Source organism: Galleria mellonella, unplaced genomic scaffold, assembly GCF_026898425.1.
Source record: "Galleria mellonella isolate WM207_F2 unplaced genomic scaffold, CSIRO_AGI_GalMel_v1 utg21, whole genome shotgun sequence".
NCBI lineage: Eukaryota > Metazoa > Arthropoda > Insecta > Lepidoptera > Pyralidae > Galleria > Galleria mellonella.
The window spans coordinates 2,141,639-2,166,951 of NW_026442037.1; the positions used below are offsets into that span (position 1 = coordinate 2,141,639).

Below are 25,313 nucleotides of genomic sequence, written 5' to 3' on the forward strand. Positions count from 1 at the left end.
GATGGGCAGAAGCCTTAGCTTAGCTTTTAAAATATCACCAAAGCCTAACTGCGGTTGCCAACTCGCCTGCCAAGCGTGGCAACTACTGGCAATTTTTCTCAATTGGCAATGTATATATTAAATATCATATTATTCAATCATTGTTCAATATATAATATCTAAATCTACCAGAGGGAGACTTTGTATAAAAGTCTATTGCTTGAGTACCTCTGTCCCATTCGTGTTTCTACCGTGAAGCAGTTGTGTTTGCATAGCTGTGGTCGGTTTGAAACGGTCGTCATGGACGAAACAGTATACTCTATTATGTTCATGATACTTCTCATGTCTATAGGCGACGGTTACCACTTTCCATTATGTGGGCCGTCGGCTTGTTTGCCATTCTAAGTAGTATAAAAAAATGCAATAATCCGATCGGAATGAATAGACATTTCCGACCGACATAGATGATATTAAAATAAGTGGTGACTTTTTCCATAAATAATTAAATGAAAAAATGTAAACGAACCAAATTAATTATTCAAATAAACTTATTTACAAGCACTTTATTTCACAATCGATATTTTTTTTAAGAATGCGGGGTTCGGAAAGTTATCTGTTGAGAAGAGCTCGCAAGAAATTCAACAGTTACTGTTTTAAATCTCTGTTAACATTGTGTGTATTTATTTAAATTTACTATGTCTAAAATTATCAAAGCCGTATCTATATTACGCATGACTATTTCCTACTGGTATTAGTGGGAAGTAGGATAGATTAGTAGGTAATAGTAATAAATAATATCGTGAAGGTTAAAAAGATCGTATTCTTGTTACTCATGAATGGATTTTTAAGCAAATAGGTATTATGAGAAAAATTATGTCTGTTTACGACAAGAAAATTCTAAAGAGCCTATCACACGATTACAGTAATTTTGCCCAACATTTAGGGTTACCAATTTTTTTTTTTACAAGAAATAAAGTATATTTTGGTCTGAGAAGAATATTAAACAGTATTTTAGAAGAATTAACAGTATTTTAGAAGAAATAACAGTATTTTATTTATTTAATGTTTTAAATACGTATTTTTTAGAGTTTCTCGTTTACAGTCTTTTTTTTAACTTCCTATGTCTCACGACAAGTACAACTAAAATAAAAATAAATGAGGAGCCAATTTTTATTAAATTAATTTGCACTGAGTACCCTCTGACTGAATACAAAAAAAAGATGTTGTCTGAAGATGTCTCGTTTAGAAGTGAATCACGTGTCTGTTAGTCGAAAGTCGAAATGGATTGATGGCTAATATGGAAGGTTATAGAACTTCTGGTAGTAATTGTAGCGTTCAATCTTCGAGTGTCAGCAGACACGCACATACTAACGGTAGCGGAATTAAACAAAATAATTCTAATCGACTAACCAGTGATATTGATTTCCGTAAGATAACGCGTGGTTTAGTAAAATATTTAAAAATAATTTCTTATCATAGACAAGAGTGTAAGTGGCGCCAAATATCGTACAAATGAAATTCCATGTTTAAATTTTAAGTTTTTTTTTTGTTTAAGAAGACTTTGGCTCAAGCAAGATTAGTTAGAAATGAGTGCATAATTCGGTCGGATGCGCTTTATTTTCATTCTGCAATTGTACATGTTGACTTTTTCGTATATCAATATTTATGGATTTAATTGGTTGTTTTTCCTGATTAATTAATCTTGGTGCATAATAATATTAAAAACAATCTCTATGATTGATTTTGAATTGTTTATTATTTTGTATGTAGTCATAGATAAAATTGTTATCATTGTTTTTGTTGTTTTATATCGATTCATAGTTTAGGAATTATGTCAGTAGTTATATTGGATTATTGATAGTTGGTGCCAAATCGAATGATTGAATTTGTTTGTGCTTTTCAGTTTTTTTTTATCAACATGATTATTGATTGTATGATACTGACCTACAGTTAAGACTGGATATACCTTGTTCTTTTCATGGCCTATTAGATTTATCTACGTTTGGCATTGGAGTTATATATTTGTATGCTTAATTATAATGTCAATATATTTTGATTTCAACGTTGGTCCCACTGGTAGAAGATTTAGAAGGGCGGTGGATAGTGACAAGTACGATGTACAATTATTTTGGAAAAGGGAACACACAGAGCCATTGTTTGGTGTTGTCGATGTAGCTGAATTGATGTAAGTGTGGTGAGATGATACTCACCGATGTTTATTATAAATATCAACTTTTATAATATAATTGAACTTAAAAAAACAAGCAGACAAACAAACATTTTGTTATATATTATTTATGTGACGACGCTTGGTCACGGGACTCACTTGCAAGATGCGCGCGGCGGTCGCGCAAACGCTTTGTGATTGTTGGCTGCGCGCGCAGAGCAAGATACCGCGCACGGGCCAGCGACCCGCAAGAGTGTTTTGTTGACTTGGACGATTCAAAAATGTATATATTTAATTGTAAAATAATTCTTATATTTTAATTGTTAATTAGAGAGAAGTGTGGACTGAAAGACGATGTAGTGACAAAAATCGAAAAAGGAATGTTGCGTTGGTTTGGCCATTTGGAGAGGATGGATGAAAGAAGAATTACGAAAGAGATTTATCGAGCAAGAATGAATGGAGATGTCGGTAGGGGCCGCCCTAGACAGACGTATGTTGACCAAATAGGCGACATGCTGAAGAAGGGCCAAATTAAAAGTGCGCGTAACCGGCGAGCGTGTATGAAAAGATTGACGAATGCGGAAGAAGCGAAAGAGGTTTGTTTGAATAGAAGCATTTAGCGTTCCATTGTTTCAGCCTATCCTAATAGGAGACAGGCGTGACAGATATGTATGTATGTATGTATGTATATATATTTATAAGATGAACCCTACAATCAATCCTACATAAGTATAAGGCTCGTCAAAAAAGGGGTAAAGAGGTTTCTTCAGGATCGGCAACGCACGCGTACCGCCTGCAATACCTCTGGTATTGCAGGCGTTCATAGGCTACGGTAACCGCTTACCATCAGATGTATATATATGTATAGGTAACGCTTGGAGAGTATCATGGATGAAATAGCCATATATTCTGTAATAAATAGCATATATTCTGTAATGTCCATAGTACTGTTCATGTCTATGGGCGACGGTTACCACTTTTCATCAGGTAGGTCTCAAGGCATCACCTTGCTTGTCATTCTAAGTTGCTTAAAAAAATTTGTTTGCCATCTCAGTGGTATAAAAAAAAGGTAAGTATGTATTCCTTATATTATAAATAGAGTGAGAGATGATAGGTGAGGGTGAAGTGGGACCGTTAGCCCATCGTGACGAATTCAACACCATGATAGTTTCCAGGAGGAATCGCGTGGAGGTCGACGCGATAAGGTGTATTATTTACTAGGGGACAGTTAGATCCCATTACTAACAATTCCTTTTCCCCCAGTGATTTTTATTAGACTAATACTTTACAGCGAATTATCAACATTATCGATATGCATGATAAACGAGAACAAAGAAGTGACGGGATTCATGGCGTTGTGCGACCACCCCAACGTGGCGGCCGTCGACCCCGCCGACTGGGAACTTTGGCTCAGGAACATGTTCCAGTCAGTGGTTTGATATTTATATATGATTCTCTCCGGCTTTACTTGAATATCTACATATATACCTATATCTTTCTGTCTATTTAGCCACAAACTAAAATTTCATCCCAATCATCTGGACGTGTGGCGGTCTTCCACTGTGCGTTTTTCAAGGCACTTTCTTCCACGAACAACCATTCTTTGGAATCAACTTCCAGCAGCAGTATTTCCGAACCGATACGACATTATAACCTTCAAGAAAAGAGTATATTCCTTTTTAAAAGGCCGGCAGCACACCTGCAATGCCGCTGGTGTTGTGGGTGATTATGGGCGGCGGTAGTCACTTACCATCAGGTGAGCCGCATGCCCGTTTGCCCCCTGTGTTGTAAAATACATACACATATATATATATATATATATATAATATAGATTCTATAGAATTCTATTTTTTTTTATAATCGGTATTTAAAAATGAATCAGTAAATGAGAATTAACTATATTATTTTCAATGTTTTCAGACGTTATTTCGTATTTATTATATATTACATTAATAATAATTAATAATTCCATCGTGTATCCGGCGAAACACGTTGTTCGTACACTATATTATTTTCAACGTTTTGTTATTACCTGTACAGATGTTGACAGATGTTGCAGACTTCTTCGTAGACGAGGCATTCGTGTCTGTGTTTAACAATGATGATTATTTGAATTACATTGTCATGATCGTACCTACAAATTGTCCGGAAGGTAATTAATAAATTAATATGTACATTTATATTTATATTATTGTATGTATTATGTTTCTATATGTATTTAAAAAAGACGACCAAAGTTTCGTGCTTCTGGTCAAACTATAATAATTCTTCTCTATCCAAAGTTCGCCTGGAAGTGAATGCTGTTAGCGATAAGGTCACCTAATATTTTCCCAGTGTAATCTTTTTATGCAATTGTTTGTATTTATAATAAGTTTACTGATTTTTTTTATTGATTTACCTAATTCTGAAAGACTAGGGTACGAAAGCTAATAACAGAAAATGCTAGTTAAAAATATAATTTGCAGATAAATATTTGAGATATCCAGTTTTCAAGAAACGAAGCATTTTTAAATATAGTGCGAAAGTGGACAGTGACAATGATAATACGCAGTTCCTGTTGACGGCCATGCGACAGGAGTTCTGTCCCAAATTGAGGATAAGACGAGCCGTGTATATAACTTTGTCCTATTTTGTCTTTTAGTTTATCTTCGCTGATAGAATTAATTGTAGGTATTTCTTTGTTACATTTATTATTAATGACGAGTATAATTTTTTTTGGATTTTAATGGATGATAAAAAGGTGATCCCGCTTGAGCTATCGGTATATACTCATAGGGTACCAATGAAGGATGATAGATAAGAATCAAAGCAGGTCAGTTAGTCCATCGTGACGAATTCAACGATAAATTAGTCAAGATGGTTTCCAGGGGGAACCGCGTGGAGGTTGACGTGACAGAGCTTGCTAGCAATGGGACTATTAATCCAACATTACTAATAATCCCTTTCCCCCCTGACGGGTATCATTGGCAACGGCTATTGCCATGTGGTTCTGACATTGGATGGCCACTCTTTCTTTTCCCGTGAGTGTCGTAAGAGGGAATGAAGGGAACTGAATGATACAAGAATAGACAGTAGCTTCCTATTTAAAATATCACTAAGAGTCTAACTGCGGTGTCAATCCGCCTGCTAAGGGTTGCTTGCTATAAGGAAGGGTCCTGAGTCGTTTGCATCCACTGACTCCCTGCTATGCATTTGAAGATGTACGAGATGAATTTATTAAATCATTTATTAGTGAAGAAGACAATGATGATATTGTCGAGATTCTAGACAAGAAATGTCCAAGATTGAAGGAATTGTACGGTGATTACTACATAAGTGAAATTATTGGAAGACACCCAGATATGAACAGGAAGCTGATTGTTGCAGAGGTAAGTATAGATTTATGTTCTTGTTAGCGCGAGAAATGCAACTTGCAATGCAAAAACAAACAGTACAAATAAAAAAGAAAGAAAGAAAAGCTTTATCGACAACTAATTGTATTCACAAATAAAACAATAGAAAGAGATAATAATATTAAAATTAATTTGTAACAATTGGTTGCTAATGTAGCCAGCATTCAGCATTACGCTATGGAAGTTTATTTACTGCTACAGTGTTGATATTCTATGTAATCTCCACAGTAATTTCACGGACGGTATATCTAAATAAATGTAACATATAATAATTTAAAATTCATCATTTAAAATCTAGGCGCAAGATCAAGCTGTCGGCGTAATGTGTCTGAATTCCGTAATAAATTACCAAAAACTTCAAAGTATCTATGAATTAGAGCCTTACCATGGATTGATCAAGGCTACTCCATTCGAGAAAGAACAGAAGAAAAGGGAAAATATATTGCTTAACGTTTTTGGGTTTGTGTTTTGAATCTTATTTTTTAATCATAATAGTATTTTACACTGTAATAACCTATTGTACTTTACCTCTACATTGCTTTGTTTTATTCAAAAATATAATATCTATAGTAATATCTTTTTTTTTATATATATTATTTTAAGGGCTTTTACCTTCTTCAGGTATTATTCTCATCTACCTCATCTAATCTTTTCTAAAATCGGAGTTTTTTCTAAATTTCCAATTTCTTCGAAATGAACTTAAGTTCTAGTAGGAACTAACAAAATAAATAGAACAAATTTCCGAATTTTAACGAAGTAATATTGTTATTTACATAGTAATATAAAAACTTATATTTCCAAAGGAATATTCCATATAATAAATAGGTTTGCTATTGATAGCAAAAGCAATAAAACAATTTTTTTTTCAGAGAACCTATTATGCGTGGTAAATTCGGGCCTTTCGATAGGTTATCAAAGTTGGAAAGAAAATCATTTAACGAGGTAAGTTATATGTATACTCATATATACATCCTATATTCATGATTTCATATATCATTCAATTCATGTTCATGTGGAATTAAAGAGAGGTTAGAACGGAATGAAATTAAATTTTGATTGAACCAAAGGTAAGAGTTTTTATAATGGATAAAGATGGGATGGTGCATCTGTCAATGTTAATAATTGACAATGATGGGGCATTAGCGCAGGATGAAACAATAAGGATAAACAATATTTTACTGAAATAGGTGTTAGGTGTGTTGTCTCGTGGAAGTTCATATCACTGGTCATTCGATTAGAATTATTTAATTCCGCTACTATTAGTATGTGTGTTCCAGTGTTGGTAATTACACTCATACTAATGGTAGCGGATTTTTTTTATGCTACTTAGAATGGCAAACAAGCTGACGGCCCACCTGATGGAAAGTGGTAACCGTATATCGTATACCGTTTCACCCATGATACCCCCCATGCGTTGCCATCCCTGAGGACTCAGGTGTTATTCCTCTGTACCCTATAAATTCACGCCATATTCCATCCTTCAAACCAAAACACAGATATGCAAACACAACTGCTTTACGGTTGAAACACGAATGGAACAGAGGCACCCAAGCAAATGACTTTTGTACAAAGTCTCCCTCTGATAAAATTTGTTCCGATGAACCAACTAACCTGATTTCATCATCATCATCTATCATTTCTCACTACTATCTAGCATGAATTAGTAACGCATAGACATTTCTAACACCATAACCATTTCTTTTTCTTATATTTAGAAATTTTTAGATTTAGTTTATTATTAGATTTATTTTAGTAGATTTAGATTAGTTTTTTAAACATGGATAAAAGTAAAGATACTGTAATTAACTAAAATTTTCGGTTTATACAGGCACCATCAAAAGAGAAAGTTGATCAGACACCGAAGATGTCAAGCAAAGTGAATTTTGGTCACAGCATTGGAGAACGACATAGCATGGAGCAATTAAGAAATAAAACATTTTCTGTTGACCTAAGTGAAAATTATACGACGTCCCCAACACAATCGCAGACTACTAATTACTCTGTCATTGACTTGTTGGAGGGTGATACGTTCGATTATGATATTATTAATATCGACAAGAAGTTACTGACCGTACCAGACGTGAATTCGTTTGAACAATTGTAAGTTTTTTTTTAACTTTTTACATTTTAAAAATTTACGTGTATAACTTTGTTCTTGAAGAGTTTTTTTTTTGATGGGTGAAAATGATATTATAACCCCGCCTGCGCCAACGGGATACGCCGGCGAAGCACCAGTAAAGGATGATAGATGAGAATAAAAACAGGCCAATTAGCCCATCATGATGAATTCATCAGGAATTAACCATGGTAGTTTCTAGGAAGAACCGCGAGGATTTCGACCTGGTTGGATATATTGCTATCTAGCTAGTGGGATTCTCAGTCTCCATTATTAACAATCCTTTTCCCTCCTTGAAGAGTATTTTAAATTATAATTTATAATGTATTCATTATAGAACCAATGATATGACATACTGGAAGAGGACAAGATTGTCTGTGATGAAGACCAGAAGAAAAAGTACGTATTTATGAAAATTTTAATAAATTATATTAATTATTTTTGAATAATAATTGTAATATTCGCTACATATTACGTAATGATTAAGTTAAAAAAATAATTAAAGGAACAAAAGCAAAAACATTAGAGAATTATTTTAGGAAACTGTTTTACTAGTGAAATTAAATATCATTCTTAAATTAGCGGACTAAAAAACATTCCTATGGAATATTTCATTCGATCCATGTTTTTTGGAAAATGTTCAATTGTACCAATAAAATATCTATAGGTGTATCACCTAAAAATAATGCAAATATTTTCTTTTCGATTTCACTTCGTATACATATATTATGATACATTCCGGGCTTCATTCATACTGTGATTGTAGGTAGAAATTCATTGTTCAAACTTAGAGAAATTGAAGATAGTGAAGCAACAACTATTTGTGGAGAACCCAATGCTTTTATGATTGAACTATTTGGTTTGAGAGACGACATTCATGAGAGGTAACGTAGTCATTAGTTTCAATAGGTTTTTGACAAAAAGCGAGATCTCAATTCGTTTGTATTTTATAAATAACAATAATATTTTCAGACATGCTTTTGATTTCTTGGAAGCGGCATTTGAAGTAATGAACATTTATGACTATTGTTTAATTCGCATGCCATGTGCCGACAAGACGCTCTCGTTATTACAGCATTTTAATGTAAGCTAAGAAGCTGATATATATATAAAAAAAAAAAAAACAATTTGCTTTTTTATATATAAAACATTTAATAATGGCTTCTAACGCGATATCGAGATGGTATTCTTAATATTCTGATGTGGTATTCTATGACATTCTCGTATCGTTTTCTCTCTAGATGTCTAATCTATATGCTTTTTATTGTTATTATTATTGTACTTATGCTTAGTATTTAGATAAAATACCATAAAACTTGAGCATAGCAACAATCTTAATTCTAATATGAGAGTTGTAGAACATTAATTTTAGTATGAAATGTCTCTTCAAAATCACTTCACATTTTCTCTATTACAGTATGTGCCTACAAAACCATATATTTGCTGCAAATATGCTTTATTTATTGCTCACAGATCTTCGGTTATGAGGTAGATTTATTTCTTTGTATACTTCTTAAACAAATAAAGTACCTAAGCACGGAATCTTTCTATTATTAAGAGCTTTTTAGACCACCTTTGTTGTACTCTTAACGTAATTTATAGGACGATAGGTTTACGTGTTCTCCGAAGCACGAAGTGAAAGACAATTTTTATGCAATCCAAATTAAATTTACACGACTTTTTTCTGTGATTAATAATAATAATTATTCAATATACTTTGCTTATAGCAAATTACGAGTACGCGAAGTGGAATTAGCAGACATACCGCAAATAGCACAACTTCTGCACAATGTTGATGGAAAAGAAACACTTTGGACCATCGAGAATGATTTGACAAGAGATAAACACAATAAAGCTTATGTACTTTTAAGCGGTTTCACCATAATAGGGGTGGGAATACTAGAGTAAGCACAATAATTTGAATCAGTATCGTAAGTCAATATTCTTGTCAAATTCTTAATTACAGTGGGTATAAAGGAATTATACTGCGAAACACTGTATTTGCATTATGTGCTACACTTTAAGGTTCAATAAAGGATGTTGTGTCTTTTGACGTCTTTGGAATTGAAATAGATGTTAGAGAAGTTTTAAAAACTAGTAGTTTTTTAGAAATTCAATGAAAATTCCTAATATCGAAAACTTTAAAGCTTCATCATTACAGATTCCAAAATGAGGTCATCAGTTAAAGACAAAAAAGACATATATTTCGAAGTACTGGTAATTGATTAGGTAGATTCTCGATTATTAGAAAGTCCTATGAAAATAAGGATCTTCACTAGTGGATAATGAAGGGTTGAAATAATAATTAATGATAAAGATATTACAAATATTGTTAAGATAAAAGCAATAAATTTTAATTTACAGATCACCGGAACAAATAGATTACATTCGTGCAAAATATAACATTGATTCTTTTCATGTCCATAAATATCATGTGAGAGGGCAAGGAGTTAGCAGTGGCTTCACCTCATTGAAGACGGTGTTCGTTTATCCTGTGTTCCGGGCACATTACAGGTTCTTTGCCAGAGACATTATGCGTCTCTCTGGCACTACTGCATTATTATGGCTAACTGCATATAGAAATAAGTGGGTATGTAGAATAATTTAAATTTCTGTATTCTTCTTTTCCTTAGTCTATTGTTATTTTTGTTTATTTTAGTACTTCCTGATGTGACTGTTTTATTAAGAATACTATCTACTGACTTGTAAATATGTTTTTGATTTTTTCAGGCAGCACATAAGGCAAATAATATAGCGTCTGCCATGATTCCACTTATACCAAGAAAATCTGAAATAGATTGTACCTCTTTACCGGAATTTAAGGAAATTATTAATTTATCCAAAAATATGTACGTACAGTTATAGATAACCAGTAAAAGACGATTAAAACGAAGGTAGGTAGGTAGTTTTTATGCGGAAAGAAATGTAGATTCTGTTCGTATAATACATTTTCCATTAATTTCAAAAAGGAAGATTTAATTCCATTAATTTTTATGATTCAGATACTAATGTAGGTGTCATTCTAAATTTACTGACTTTTTTATAAAAAAATGTTTCATCAGTAGAAAATAAAGTTTTTCCTTGCAAACGGAGGATTATTACAATAATTAGGTATTCTTTTCATAAAAGCATATCACGAATCAATCAGAACGATGAATTCGTACACCATGTTGTATGTATGGTCACTCAGAACGGTATGGTCACTGGCCATATATTAATCAAGCTTATATTAAGTCAATTATAGTTATTATGTTCTAGAATGACGTTTAGTACGTGGTTCATTGGGAAAAAGTTGACAAGTGTCCCTTCAGCTTACGTGAATACGAGGATTGTTGTAGTAGGCGCTTCTAGTACCGCGATGGCTTTCCTCAACACCTTACTCTTCAGGTACTAACTCTAACACTCGCTGCAAACTTTTGTTAACTGATTCATTTAAAAAAGAAATCTATGTACATTCAAGATACTTATCAATTATTTTCCGCTAAAAGTCTTTAAAGAAGTTTAAGAAAAATTGACGTTCATAAGCAACCGAATATATCCTATATGTCTAGCAAGTAATATGTGCTCGTAAAGTCTATGCTATAAAAGGTGTACTATCTCATTAGCTACACAATTGCCTAAAAAGAAGGGAAATATTTTATGGGTTACAATATGTTAAGAACTTTGATGAAGTGTTGCACTCTGCAAGGAAATTTATATCTCAATGAAACAGAATTTTTCATAGATAAAAACTGAAATAGGGTAAGGTTGCCCAAGTCGTGCCTTAAGGGAATAATACTGTTATATTCAGTGTAATTGAAATATTAATATGCAACGCATGGGGGGTATCATGGGCGAAACAGTATACTCTGTTATATGCACGGCACTGCTCATGTTTATAGGCGACGATTATCATTTTCCATCAGGTGGATTGTCATTTTAAGTTCTTGTTTGCCATTTTAAGCTGTATGAAAAAAAACCTTACCATATTCACTTAGCTTGAGTTATTAGTTCGCTCCAGGGGTACTAATAAGAGATGTTATGTGAGCACGAAGTCAGGTAAGTTAGCTGATTTTATTACATTTATTTATTCTTTATTGTACAATAAAATTTGTACAAATGGCGAGCATAATGCCGTATGGTATTCCCTACCAGTTAACCATATATCTACGATAGTTTTCACCATGGGTAGCATGTGGACCTCGGAAATTCTATATTTCTTGTAATGGTCTCGTCTGACTCCATTACAAACCTCTCTCCTCCCCTATTCTTGCCTTTTGGTATCTCGAAGGTTCATTTGACTGACAATAGTTCATATAATTATTAACATAATTTTTTTTGTTTTAGCGATTCAATATCATATTTGGTATTTACAAATGTAACACTCATATCACCACAAGGCTTGCCTTACGTTAAACATTCGAAGTATCCTACCGAGTCGATGTTCTCGAAGTTTCGTTACAACTCGGACAAATTTCTGAAAAGTGTACCATACACTTACTATTTGAATATTGTGTATGGAACAGTTGTTGAAATAGATAGGTAAGCTTTTTATTACTACTTATTGATTTAAAACTCGATATATGTGCTACAGGGAAAATTAAAATTATTAACATTCTTAAAAGGAAGTACTATGCTTACCAGTAAAACTGATAATTATTCCCAAAAAAAAAAAAAAACAGATTGGAAAACGATAAATACATTTAAATCTCTTATACTAACTAACACGGCACATATAGCTGTCAAGTGCGAGGAACTGTTCTCAAAACTATTTGTCATTTTTCGTTCTATGTTTGTTTAAAACTAATAGTTAATTATTTTTTTACGTTTTAAAGACAGTTTATAGAAAAAAAAAACAATCGGTCTCTTGCTATTGGAAAAGGATTCGCTTTTTTTTATACAACTTAAAATTTGATTCATCTGTACTGTCATTAACAAGTTGACGGCAATTCTTTCACACATGAAAGTTAGAAATTTGTTATGAAAGTTGGAATTGTTTTACATGCAACTAAAGGTTTAATATTATATTTAATTAATATGATGTTATTTAATTTTTTACCGACTTCAAAAAGAAGATTCTAAATTCGGTTATATTTTTTTAGACTATCGTTCTGAAAGGATTTTTTTATACCATGGACATAACATGGAAAGTATACTGTCGTTTCGCCCATGATACTGTTTCGCCCATGATACCCCCCATGCGTTGCCATTCCTGAAGACTCAGGTGTTATTCCTCTGTACCCTGTAAATTCACGCCATATCCCATCTTTCAAACCGAAACACAACCATGCAAACACAACTGCTTCACGGTTGAAACACGAATGGAACAGAGGTACCTAAGCAAACGACTTTTGTACAAACTCTCCCTCTGGTAATATGCTGGTCTGATATACTCACAGATTGGTCCTATAAAATGTTTATCGAAATCGATTGATTAGTTTAGGTTTAAAATCAAAATAACTAGTTTTATCACAATTGAAGTTAGTTTTTTGTTGAATGCTATCTTTAATCATTAGTGATTATTATATCCCAGGCATGCAAAACGTGTAACGCTAGCCAATGGATCAAAATACTATTACGATATGCTATTTCTTACATTCGGGAAGCAATATCAACATCCGAATTATTTACACGAACTATTGGAATGGGATGAACAATTCAAGTAACTGCTATTTATTCTCTATTATTATTTGACTAACAAATTTTTGTAATTTTCTTTATTTAGGTCTGTTTGAGACCATATTATTGACTTTTATGACATAATACTAAGTTTTTCATTTATTTTACCTATTCATTGAACTTCTATCAACTATATTTTCTTCCAGAGTATTTTTTAAGATGTTGCCAGCGAATAAAGAGGCTCAACTATGCATTGTACTGTTTATTATTTTACTGAACTAGATGTTATTTTATGGAAATCATTGGTTATTTGATCAGAATTATTTTGTTTAATTCCACTAACATTAGTATGTTCGTGACTACCAATACTCGAAGATTGACCACCACTATTAATACCAGAAGTTTTACAACCTTTATATTAGCTATATGGCTAATGATAGCGGAATTAAACAAAATAATTCTAATCAAATAACCATATTATTATTTTTGATATATTTGGTAGGATTATCTGCCAATTGGATTTATTCTTTTTATTTCTTTTTAAATTTAACTGCGCATGACTAAAAATCATCCTCTACATGCAAATTGATTCTAGATGCTTCTATAACTAAACATTCTTTTTTGCACAGTATTCAGTCTAATAATTGTACATTTGTTACAATATTTAGACTTAAATGTCTAATCTAAGTTTTATATTAATCACTTTATACGTCGTATGTTATTTTAAATATAAGACTTAATAGCTTAAATTGTAAATTTTATATGATTTACATTAAAACTGACTAGTGCGAACTATTACAATAGTCAAACTTTATAATAATTATAATTAAAAGAAATCCTTTATTTATAGGGCTGGAAAAGTATTATATACCCGTCTTGATGTGCCAAAATTGAGAGAAGAAATTAAATTCGTAACAAACGATGTTCCAGACAATGTGTTTATCGTTAATAGTATTATGGACGCAAATAAAGCACTTGGTTATGTTAAAGATTTTTTTTGGCAGAATTATGATTGTAAGTAAAAATATTTACATTGTTTGCATCGATATATTATAGTATACAGTGGTTTACTATAACATATTGACTAACAATGAAAGTAATCTTATATTAAGGATTTTTTTTTGACAGAATTATGATTGTGTGTAAAATTATTATATTTATATTTATATTTATATTTATATTTATATTTATATTTATATTTATATTTATATTTATATTTATATTTATATTTATATTTATATTTATATTTATATTTATATTTATATTTATATTTATATTTATATTTATATTTATATTTATATTTATATTTATATTTATATTTATATTTATATTTATATTTATATTTATATTTATATTTATATTTATAATAATTGTAATATTGTAATCTTTTGGAGGAAACAATAAAGAGTATCTATCTTTCTATTTACTATTATTCGCTTAGTTTGAATTGACATGTTATAGTATAGAGAGTTATAATATAATAATTATAAATGTAAATGCCAACACACAGTAAAAGTATTACGAACGACTGTGGATCTTATATTAAGTTGAACAAAATACAAATTTTTTTATCGTTCTTTTGGACTTTTATGGTGGGATTTATGATAAACAAAATGTTAAGAATTATTCAGTTCATTTCATGGTAGACCCAGAACAGACAGACGCAAGTCAATTTAAGTGTGTTTTTAAGGTCTCTAAGTGTGTTTTAAGGTCTCTATTTATTCACCCACAAGAAAGGAATGCCTTCCATTTCTTGTGGGTGATTAAAGGTACTTAATGGTAGAGGGATCGGCAGCAACGCCTCACTTACAACATCTCTAAAAACCTAACTGTGGTTGTCAACTTGCTTGCCAAGCGTGGCAACTACTGGCAATATGGGAAGGCTTATGTTCAGCAGTGGTCAGTTATCGGCTGAAATGGTGATGATGATGATCTCCCGTGTACACACATTTTTAAAATTACAATTTTATTATATAAGTAAGATGAATTACAATTTAATAAAATTGTAAAATGTAATTTCATCACTCATCATTATTTCAGCCATTATCCGTCCACTGCTGGACATAAACCTCCCCCACAGATCGCCATAAAGAAAGGTCCTGAGCCACCTGCATCCACTGACTACCTACAATGCACTTCAGGTCGTCACTCCATCTAATGGGGGGTCGTCCTACACTGAGTTTACCCGTACTCGGTTGCCACTCAAGAACTTTTTTTCCCATCGCTTGTTAGCTCTTCGAGTTTTGTGACCAGCCAATTACCAATTCAGTTTGTTTAATCTTTGGACCATGTCGATTATTTTAATGTCTATGTCGATTAAGATGTAATTTATGATAGATATAAAATATGATATAACAGATAATATAATGTATAATAGATAAAATAATTGTCTATGGAGCGTCTATCCATGCTTACTGCTGTCTAGCAACGTTACTGGAAATGAATGTGCCTCCTGAGAACATAGTTTTCGTGGAACCGTTCCCGCCAGAAGACAGCAAGAAATCCAGGGTGCCTGTGTTTTATAATGTTTATGTATGTATCTATCTACATATACTACATAGTTTTTTTTTTAATTGGTGAAGATGGAATGGTAACCCCGCCTGTGCTATCGGTATACACTGGCGGGGCACCAGTGAAGGATGATAGGTGAGGATGAAGGCAGGTCAGTTGGCCCACAGTAACCAATTGAACAACAATTAACCACTATGGTTTCCAGGGGAAACCGCGTGAATGTCGACCTGATGGGGTGTATTGCTAGCAATGGGGCTATTAAATCTCATCACTAACAATCCCTTTCCCCTCATATATTACATAGTTGAAATTTCATTACATTAATGTAATATTTATATTAAGGGTATTTCTATTTACTTCTAGATTGATCAAACTATAAGGGAAGTGTTAAGTGACTTAAACGTGACAGTTTACCGTTCATACTATTTCAAGTCTTGGACAGTTGACCAGAGTAATGTAACACATGTAGAATTTTTGTCACATTTCAAACAAATACGATTGGAATGCTCTGCCTTCTTTTATTATGGGAAACGTGGTATCAATACACAGGCGTTCATTGGTAAGATATAAAACTGATTTTATTATTGTTAAGTGATTATGAATTATAAAATATGTATAAAATAAACATAAAATTTATACATATAAGTTCTCTTAGTAAACGTTAAATTTATCATCATCATCATCACATCAGCTTTTAACTGTGTTGAACATAAGTCTCCCACTAGGGGGTTTTTCCAGTAGATGCCATGCTTGGCAGGTGGATTCGTAACCGCAGTTGGGCTTTGGAGATGTTTTAAGAGGAACACTGCTGCCCATCCCTCGCCCTCTCTTAGACGCTTCTTACGACCCTTAGGGGAAAGGAAGAGGTGGCCTATTCTATGCCGGGACCATACAGGTATTATGGGCATAAATACAAAATATTAATTACAAACAATATTACATTTCTGTATAAAGTATTGTGAATTTTTTGTATGTATTATTATATGTATTCAGTAGTGGACAGTTAAAGGCTGATATGATGATGATGATGATTATTATTATAAATTTAACGTTTATTAAAGGAACTTATATGTATAAATTATTATGAAACTTTTCCAGTAGGTCTTAAGACTTATACAATATGAAATTTTAGCAATAAATAAAAGCGGCATAGGTTACGACGGTGGTATTCTCATTAACCACAAGTTCAAGACCAAGGATCCCTCTGTGTATGCAGCAGGCCCCGCCACCAGATACTACAGGAAATACTACGCTGACACGCGGAGGCAGAAATATTATGACTCGTACGAAGTGGGACAAAAGGTGATATAAGACATATAGTAGTTAATGTAGGAACACAAGAAGAAGTGTGGGGGAAAGGGATTGTTAGTACTGGAGACTGAGAATCCCATTGCTAGCAATATATCCAACCAGGCCGACCTTGTAGTTCCCTCTGGAAACTATCATGGTTAATTCTTGATAAATTTATCATAATGGGCTAACTGGCCTGTTTTCATTCTTATCGATCGCCCTTCACTGGTGCTCCTCCAGCGTATCCCGTTAGCGCAGGCGCGGTTACCCTACCATTTTCACCCATCAAAGAAAAAAATACAAGAAGAAGTAGGCAAGTGTAGTGTTTTATACAATATTATGTGTGAAAACTAACATATGTAAATGTGTGTTTGGTGCTACAGTGAAACTATTCGCTTTGTATAGTTATTATAATATATAATATAGTATAATGTATTCCTATAAAATTGTATTAATTCTTGTAACTGTATACATATAATGTAATAACCATAAACCATACATACATAGCTATATGGTTTATGTCCTTGAATATTCTATAGTTTTCTTTTAGCTTCTCAAAAGTTGACTGTAAGAGATGCCTCTATGGGATAAATTCGCCGTTGTATATTAAATCTTTTAAAGTGTCCAGTGTAAATTATGTAAAATAAAGATTTTACAATACAATACATACTGAGTGCTGTGATTCATAGTTGTATAGTCAGCTATACAAGTACGAGGTTTGTCCGGAAAGTACGTATAAAAGTTTTTTAAAAATTTTATTTTACAATTATTCAGGTAAATCAATTTTATCCCCTTCAAAGTACTCCCCCTGTGACATAATGCACTTGTGCCAACGCCGTTTCCACTGTGAGAAGGCTCCTTGAAAGTCCTCTGGTTGTAGGTTTCTCAGCTGCCCCGTCGTAGCTTTTTTTATCTCATTTATGTCCCCCAAATGCCGCCCCCGAAGTACCAATTTGGTTTTTGGGAACAAGAAGAAGTCACACGGGGCCAAATCCGGCGAATAGGGGGGTGTTCGGTCACCGTAATGGAATTTTTACTCAAAAACTCACGGACAACAAGAGAGGTGTGGGCAGGGGCATTGTCGTGGTGAAGAATCCAACGCCCCTCTCGCGCCAATTCTGGACGAACTCGTGCCACACGAGCTTTGAGGCGTCTGAGCACATCGACGTAGAATTTTCCATCAACTGTCTGGAACTGGTGAAGTGGAAGGACGTCCTGAACGTGGGTCATCTTGAACGCTTTCTCGGCCCTCTCTGAATCTTTTTAGCCACTTGTGGACGGTTGGTTCCTTCACAGCATCATCCCCATAAACTGTTCTGAGATCGGCAAAAATTTCACGGCCATTCTTGCCGAGTTTCGAGAGAAACTTGATTACGACGCGCTGCTCTTCAACGGAAGCGGGCTCCATGCCGACGGGGTTTCGTTAAGAGGTAACTTCACAGATGGCGTGACAAGCCAGTTCGCACCGCACGGCGGTCAGACCAGAACTGAAGCATTGTTAGGGACATAAGGAAGGGGTCCTGCGCTTACCTGGCCTCCCCACTCCTCTTTCTCGCATTCCAGAACACTTTTATACGAACTTTCCGGACAGACCTCGTACAGTACACTGCTAGTGCTGTAGGTAACCATAACCTCTGATGACTGCTCATCATGGTATACTTATTTGCAAGCTTTATGGTCTTTGCAAGCTCTTTGGAATCAACATCCAGCAGCAGTATTTCCGAACCGATACGACAACATAACCTTCAAGAAAAGAACATATTCCTTTTTAAAAGGCCGGCAGCACACCTGCAATGCCGTAGGTGTTGTGGGTGACCATGGGCGGCAGTAGTCACTTACCATCAGGTGAGCCGCATGCTCGGTTACCCCTGTGTTGTAAAAAAAAACAAACGTGCAGGTTCTATCATAGAATAGGTCACCCCTTCTTTTCCCGTGGACGTTGTAAGAGGCGACTAAGAGAGCTTATAGTGGAAGGATGGGCTCTTAAAACATCGCCAAAAAACAAACTGCGGTTACCAATCTGCCTGCCAAGTATGGCAACTACTTGCAAATTCCGCTTATGGGAGAGGCTATGTTCAGCAGCGGACAGTTAACGGTTGATAAAACATAACAGTATATTATAAAAAAAAATACCACAATAGTCATGTAACGTTAAACCTTATAGACAATAAATGGTTCAAGTACTACACATTTTTGCAGCTCGGTGAACTTATTAGAAATCAACTAGATCCACTTTTCTCCGCAAAGAAGTATAACTCCAAAGGTTCATCTGAAAGTGTATTAGCTAGTAAAAGCGTAAGCTTTGACACGTCTTCCATTGAAACGAATGGTTCGAGCAAAACATCAAGTGGATCTCACAATAGCAAGACATCGTTAGTTCTCTGCCACTAATCTAAATAACTACAAAAAAAAAAATATTCACTGATTGTAAAATTTTGTCTAAATTAATATTAGCTTAAATTCTCGTTGCCGTGTGGTCCTGGCATAGAATGGACCACCCCTTTCTAAGTCATGGGTATCGTAAGAGGTAACTAAGGGAACTTAATAGTCGAGGGATGAGTAGCAGTTTCCTCTAAAAATGTTGCCAAAGGCTGTTGTCAAGCCGTCTGCCAAGCGTGCCAACTAATGGGGAAAACCCCCCTTTTATATGGAAGGCCTATGTTCAGGAGTGGACAGCTAATGATTGATAATGATAACTGTTTGTACGATGAAGGTAGAACAACGTTTTAGTCTGATATGTATTACTATACATTGTAAATTGTACTTACATAAAGTGCCTCTTATATTAAACATTATACTTCCAATTCTGATGATGAAGCTGATGACGACTATTTGTGCGATGAAGGTAAAACAACGTTTTAGTCTGATATGTATTACTATACATTGTAAATTGTACTTACATAAAGTGCCTCTTATATTAAACATTGTACTTCCAATTCTGATGATGAAGCTGATGACGACTATTTGTGCGATGAAGGTAGAACAACGTTTTAGTCTGATATGTATTACTATACATTGTAAATTGTACTTACATAAAGTGCCTCTTATATTAAACATTGTACTTCCAATTCTGATGATGAAGCTGATGACGACTATTTGTGCGATGAAGGTAAAACAACGTTTTAGTCTGATATGTATTACTATACATTGTAAATTGTACTTACATAAAGTGCCTCTTATATTAAACATTGTACTTCCAATTCTGATGATGAAGCTGATGACGACTATTTGTGCGATGAAGGTAAAACAACGTTTTAGTCTGATATGTATTACTATACATTGTAAATTGTACTTACATAAAGTGCCTCTTATATTAAACATTGTACTTCCAATTCATGTGAGAACTCTTACCGAATAATGTGTTGTATGATATGATCTCTGATGTTGACAAAAAAAGACTGAACAGGGTTTACTAATTTCAACAGGTGGACCTTCATCATGTTTTCCTTTTCATCATTAGCAATAACATAAAAAGCTTGACTCTTCAAAAGTTCCTTGTTAATAATTGTATAATGCATATAGGTCCCAAATATTCTTTGATTTTATATTGCTATTAACATTAAGGTTGTCTGTAAGAGATTGCTTTTAGCGATAAGGCCGCCTTTTGTATATGCGCATTTTGTATAAATACTCCTTGTATACATACTTCTGTGCACTCTACTGTGCACAATAAAGAGTTTATTGTTATTAATTTTAAAACAGTAAATTAACGGACGCCAAACATCTTTAGTATTCTCTCAATATTCAGCAAAGAATATAATGATAACGAAGAAGAGAAGTTGCCGTTGTTGACGAAGCCTATTGTTGTCCATTGCCAGCTACCCGGAAAGTTGCAATATCTTGATGTACGCTCACCAGGAGTGAAGAATCCACATTATTATGTTCAGTCACTGCAGTATAACGTTCGTAATTAATATATTTATTGCAAATATTTTATATATAAATAGTAATTTTTGAAGTAAAATAAAAGAATGTAAACTTATCAAAATATTCCCCCATACGACCATTTCTAATTACAACATCAATTATATAATAACCATTAGTATTTACCAGAGGGAGACTTTGTACAAAAGTCGATTGCTTGAGTACCTCTGTCCAATTCGTGTTTCTACCGTCAAGTAGTTGTGTTCGCATGGCTGTGTTTCGGTTTGAAGGGTGGAATATGGCGTGAATTTACAGGGTACAGAGGAATAACATCTGAGTCCTCTGGAATGGTAACGCATGGGGGGTGTCATGGGCGAAACAATATACTCTGTTATGTCCATGGTACTGCTCATGTCTATAGGCTACGGTTACCACTTTCCATGAGGTGGGCCGTTAGCTTGTTTGGCATTCTAAGTAGTTAAAAAAGTCTCTCTCTTAAAAGTCTGTCTTAAATACTGTCTGTCAATCGTGGCAACAACTAACAAAACCCCCTAAGGGGAAGGCCTTTGCCAATGGACGGTTAATGGTTGATATGATGCTTATGATAACCGCTAATTATCATCTCAATGTTTGGTACAGCTCTTTCCTAACGAGAGGAAAAGTCTATAATTACCACATTAAAAAGTGGTACTTTTCCTCTGTCCAGTACATTGTGCTTTCTTCAAGTTTATTTACGATATCCTGGAAATAAAAAGCATTGTACATTCATTCTCCCTTTGCCACCATACGGAAAAGGAGAACACTTAAAAATGCTAATACAAAATAAATTTTCAGGGATACGTAATGGAAACGTTTAAAGATGGTTACTTCAAGTTGCACCTCACCAACGATCATATCGTGGACGGAATTACTTGTCTTAGTGCTGATAAGTTTTCGCTGGAAAACTTTAAAAACCTTTACGGGCTGTCGGCTGCTGCTTTGAATAACGTTCACTTGAGATATACTGTAATTAATGATAACTATTGTTTTTCAAATCAAGTTTATAACAAGACAACACTGCATTTCATACAACATGAAGATACTTTATCTCTCGTTGTTATTTTAAGATTTTTTTTCACTATTAACCCTAGCAATAATATTATAGTAAGCTATCTACTGTCTGAACTACTAATTTGAAGGAAATTTGATATAGAGATTGCTTGAAGTTAAACAATGAAGTAAACGATATAAAAATAACCTGCTTATTATAATACCTTCATAAACAGAGAGAGAACTTTTACCAAAAGGAGATTTTGTACAAAAGTCGTTTGTTTGGGCAGCTCTGTCCTATTCGTGTTTCTACCGTGAAGCAGTTGTGTTTGCGTGGCTGTGTTTCGGTTTGAAGGGTGGGATATGGCAGTGAATTTACAGGCTACAGAGGAATAACACCTGAGTCCTCAGGAATGGCAATGCATGGAGGTATCATGGGCGAAACAGTATACTATGTTATGCGACGGTTCTCACTTTCCATTAGGTGAGCCGTCAGCTTGTTTGCCATTCTAAGTTGCATAAAAAACACGCAAACATACTCATGTCATGCAGTGAGTCAACATCAAATAAATATAGTAAAAAATAAAGGAAGAAAAGAGTTAAATTAATTAATATAAAATGTATATAATATATAATTTCAAAAGTTACTAAAAATCATCTTTCGTTGTTTCCAGGCAAAGAAATTGGATAATTTTTATGAATTTTTCCGATCACCTTGGGCTTTCTTTTTGTATTTAGACCAAACTGATGAACTACTCGCTATGGTTAAAGAACTTTATCCAAAGGTACCCAATAGTTATATTTACCTAAAAAAAAATAGTTCCTCATGTTACGAATATGATTATTAACAGATTTGCTATTAAAAGAAAAAAAAACGACCAATTAATTGTGGTGTTTTACAAAACATGATAGAAGTGTATAACTTCTGAAGTAAAAAAGTCCTTGGGACATTTGCTTTTAAGGTAGAGTCTTTTTTTACTATAAAAAGGACACAGTAGTTGTTCTTACTATTGCGTCCTCAAGTCTGAGTTTCTACGTTACAATTTTGAAGTACGTTTTTACGCACTATTGCACATACTTATCTAATATGACATAAGAGGGGGAAAGGGATTGTTAGTAATGGAGACTGGGAGTCCCATTGCTGGCAATGTTCCCAGCCAGGTCGACCTCCTCGCGGTTCCCCCTGGAAACTATCATGGTTAATTCCTGATGAATTCATCATGATGGGCTAACTGGCCTGTTTTCATTCTCATCTGTCACCCTTCACTGGTGCTCCGCCAGCGTATCCCGTTAGCCCAGGCGGGGTTACCATACCATTTTCACCCGTCAAAAAAAAAATGATATAAGAAATAATCAGCATAGAGAAAATATTAAAAAAATCTAGTTTTATTAGACAAAAAATGTATTCCCAGGACTTTTTCTTTTCAATGAGTAACAATTGTAAAGTTTATTAAACTGTAGCACCAACATTGCCAACCATTTTAAATTGGAATTGGTTATGTATTAGGTGCAATAAAGAGTTAAATAAATAAATACTGATCCTAAGTTGTTAAAGTCATGTGAAAAATCAAATTATTAATATACAACGAAATCACCAGTTCAACTCTTTGGAATGCCTTCAAAATGCCTATCAGGGGGAAAGGGATTGTTAGTAATGGAGACTGAGAATCCCATTGCTAGCAATATACCCATACCCAACCAGGTCGACCTCCTCGCGGTTCTCCCTGGAAACTATCATGGTTAATTCCTGTTTTCATTCTCATCTATCACCCTTCACTGGTGCTCCGCAAGCGTATACCATTAGCGCAGGCGGGGTTACCATACCATTTTCACCCATAAAAAAAATGCCTATCAATATACTTACAGACAAGTTATTTTGTAATACTCTTTGTTATTTTTTTTTTTTATATTCCAGGGACAAAGCAAGGGAATGACATTGCAAGAAGGTTTGCATTGTGTCGAGGAACATAGTAATCCTGTAAGTTTGAAGAAATTACGCTAATAAAATCATGTTATGATTTAAAAACTTAATTGTCAAGCGATAGTCAGCAGAGTTCCTTTAAAAAAAATCACCAGAAGCCAATCGTTCTTAAATTAGGCCGACGTCGGCTAAACGACAATAGAAAATTGCTATCTGAAGAAACGTTAATGTCAAATCAGCAATTAATATTAAATAATCTTGTAATTATAATATGATCTTAAAACATAAAAATATATATTTTTATATTAAAAAATTTCTTTGAAGTCCCTACCGATTATTAAATTTACATTCATTTAACAGTCGTTCAGAAACAACAACAAAATGATCATTCGCTCGACCTTCAAGAAATCTCCTCATATAGAAGCTATTACGGATTACGTGATGGAGTGGGTGGCCGACAATGATGTTCTACTCCCCATGTACTTGCAACCATCTCTGAAAGCCACGTATACCCACGATCTCAGTAGACATCCAGCCTTTAAAAAGAAGAAGACGAATATTGCTAAATTGTTTTCTAAGATGTTGTAATTATGGATAATTGTAAATAAAGATTTTTATAAATAATATATTTTTTTCTCAAACATGCATGTGAGTATTATTTTGACAATCTTCTTAAAAAAATGAAAATTGCCGTACTGGCCAGATACATGCGGGTAGCGGCCGGCAAAAGTTGTATGAAAATCCATATCTGTCGTGTTTTGCGTCCAGATAAATTACTATGTAAACTCATCTGTCCTGTAATTTAAAAATGGAATGACCTTTCATTTCGAAACATGGCTACCAAGGAGGTAACTAATAAAAGGTTTTATTTAAATTTCAAGGTTGTTGTGGCTCACTCGACATAGATAGGTATAGTGTGTCGCGGACTTTTTTGTAGATATTTATAAGATCTACAATTAATTAGAACATTTTATGGTTCTATCTTTTATAGTTTAGGCAGCGTACGCAAAATAAGTAACTTTTCTGGTTGATTTTTTTACACCTTGTGTCCGATAAACCCAAATATTTTACGGAACCCTATTTTTTTCCAAAATTAAATTTAGCCTATGTTACTCGTGGATAATGTAGCTTTCGAATGGCGAAAGAATTTTGAAAACGATCCAGTAGTTTTTGAGCCTATTCATTACAACCAAACAAACAAAGTTTTCCTCTTTATAATATTAGTATAGATAGTGTATATTAATACCACTTTTCGTTGTAATTTTATAACTCAAGAACGTGCTCACCTATCCAAACCAAATGTTTAGGCTTTGTTCGGACTATTTAGTAGATGGTTTATGTGTTACAAAATCGGTCGAGCGGTTCTTCATTTGTCACATTTTTTGTAACAAATGAATTCAATAAATGGCGGATCATTTTGTTAATGGGGATTTTTGTGTCAAATTC

The 25,313-nt window shown here is 33.9% G+C and overlaps 1 protein-coding gene across 1 annotated transcript; it reads left to right on the forward strand.

Annotated features, from left to right (window-relative positions):
• The first annotated feature begins 1,873 nt into the window (after nucleotides 1–1,873).
• On the forward strand, nucleotides 1,874–24,512 carry LOC113519499 (cilia- and flagella-associated protein 61). The gene is made up of 28 exons (XM_052894304.1): nucleotides 1,874–2,164; nucleotides 3,438–3,579; nucleotides 4,187–4,298; nucleotides 4,612–4,756; nucleotides 5,379–5,514; nucleotides 5,837–5,997; nucleotides 6,408–6,480; nucleotides 7,367–7,638; nucleotides 7,992–8,053; nucleotides 8,421–8,538; nucleotides 8,627–8,738; nucleotides 9,072–9,142; nucleotides 9,382–9,558; nucleotides 10,019–10,248; nucleotides 10,389–10,503; nucleotides 10,913–11,041; nucleotides 11,981–12,175; nucleotides 13,167–13,295; nucleotides 14,103–14,266; nucleotides 15,630–15,784; nucleotides 16,127–16,322; nucleotides 16,896–17,065; nucleotides 19,253–19,425; nucleotides 20,802–20,955; nucleotides 21,752–21,922; nucleotides 22,621–22,731; nucleotides 23,862–23,924; nucleotides 24,228–24,512. The coding sequence occupies exons 1-28, from the start codon at nucleotides 2,019–2,021 to the stop codon at nucleotides 24,453–24,455; spliced, it is 4,110 nt and encodes a 1,369-aa protein (XP_052750264.1). The 5' UTR covers nucleotides 1,874–2,018; the 3' UTR covers nucleotides 24,456–24,512.
• Nucleotides 24,513–25,313: the final 801 nt, after the last annotated feature.

Bases quoted from the DNA above. Each gene is read 5' to 3' on its own strand.
- LOC113519499 (XM_052894304.1), top strand. From the start codon at position 2,019: ATGTCAATATATTTTGATTTCAACGTTGGTCCCACTGGTAGAAGATTT. The intron at 11,042-11,980 runs GTACTAACTCTA...TTTTTGTTTTAG, and splicing joins CTCAACACCTTACTCTTCAG to CGATTCAATATCATATTTGG. The intron at 19,426-20,801 runs GTTAGTTCTCTG...CTCAATATTCAG, and splicing joins TCTCACAATAGCAAGACATC to CAAAGAATATAATGATAACG.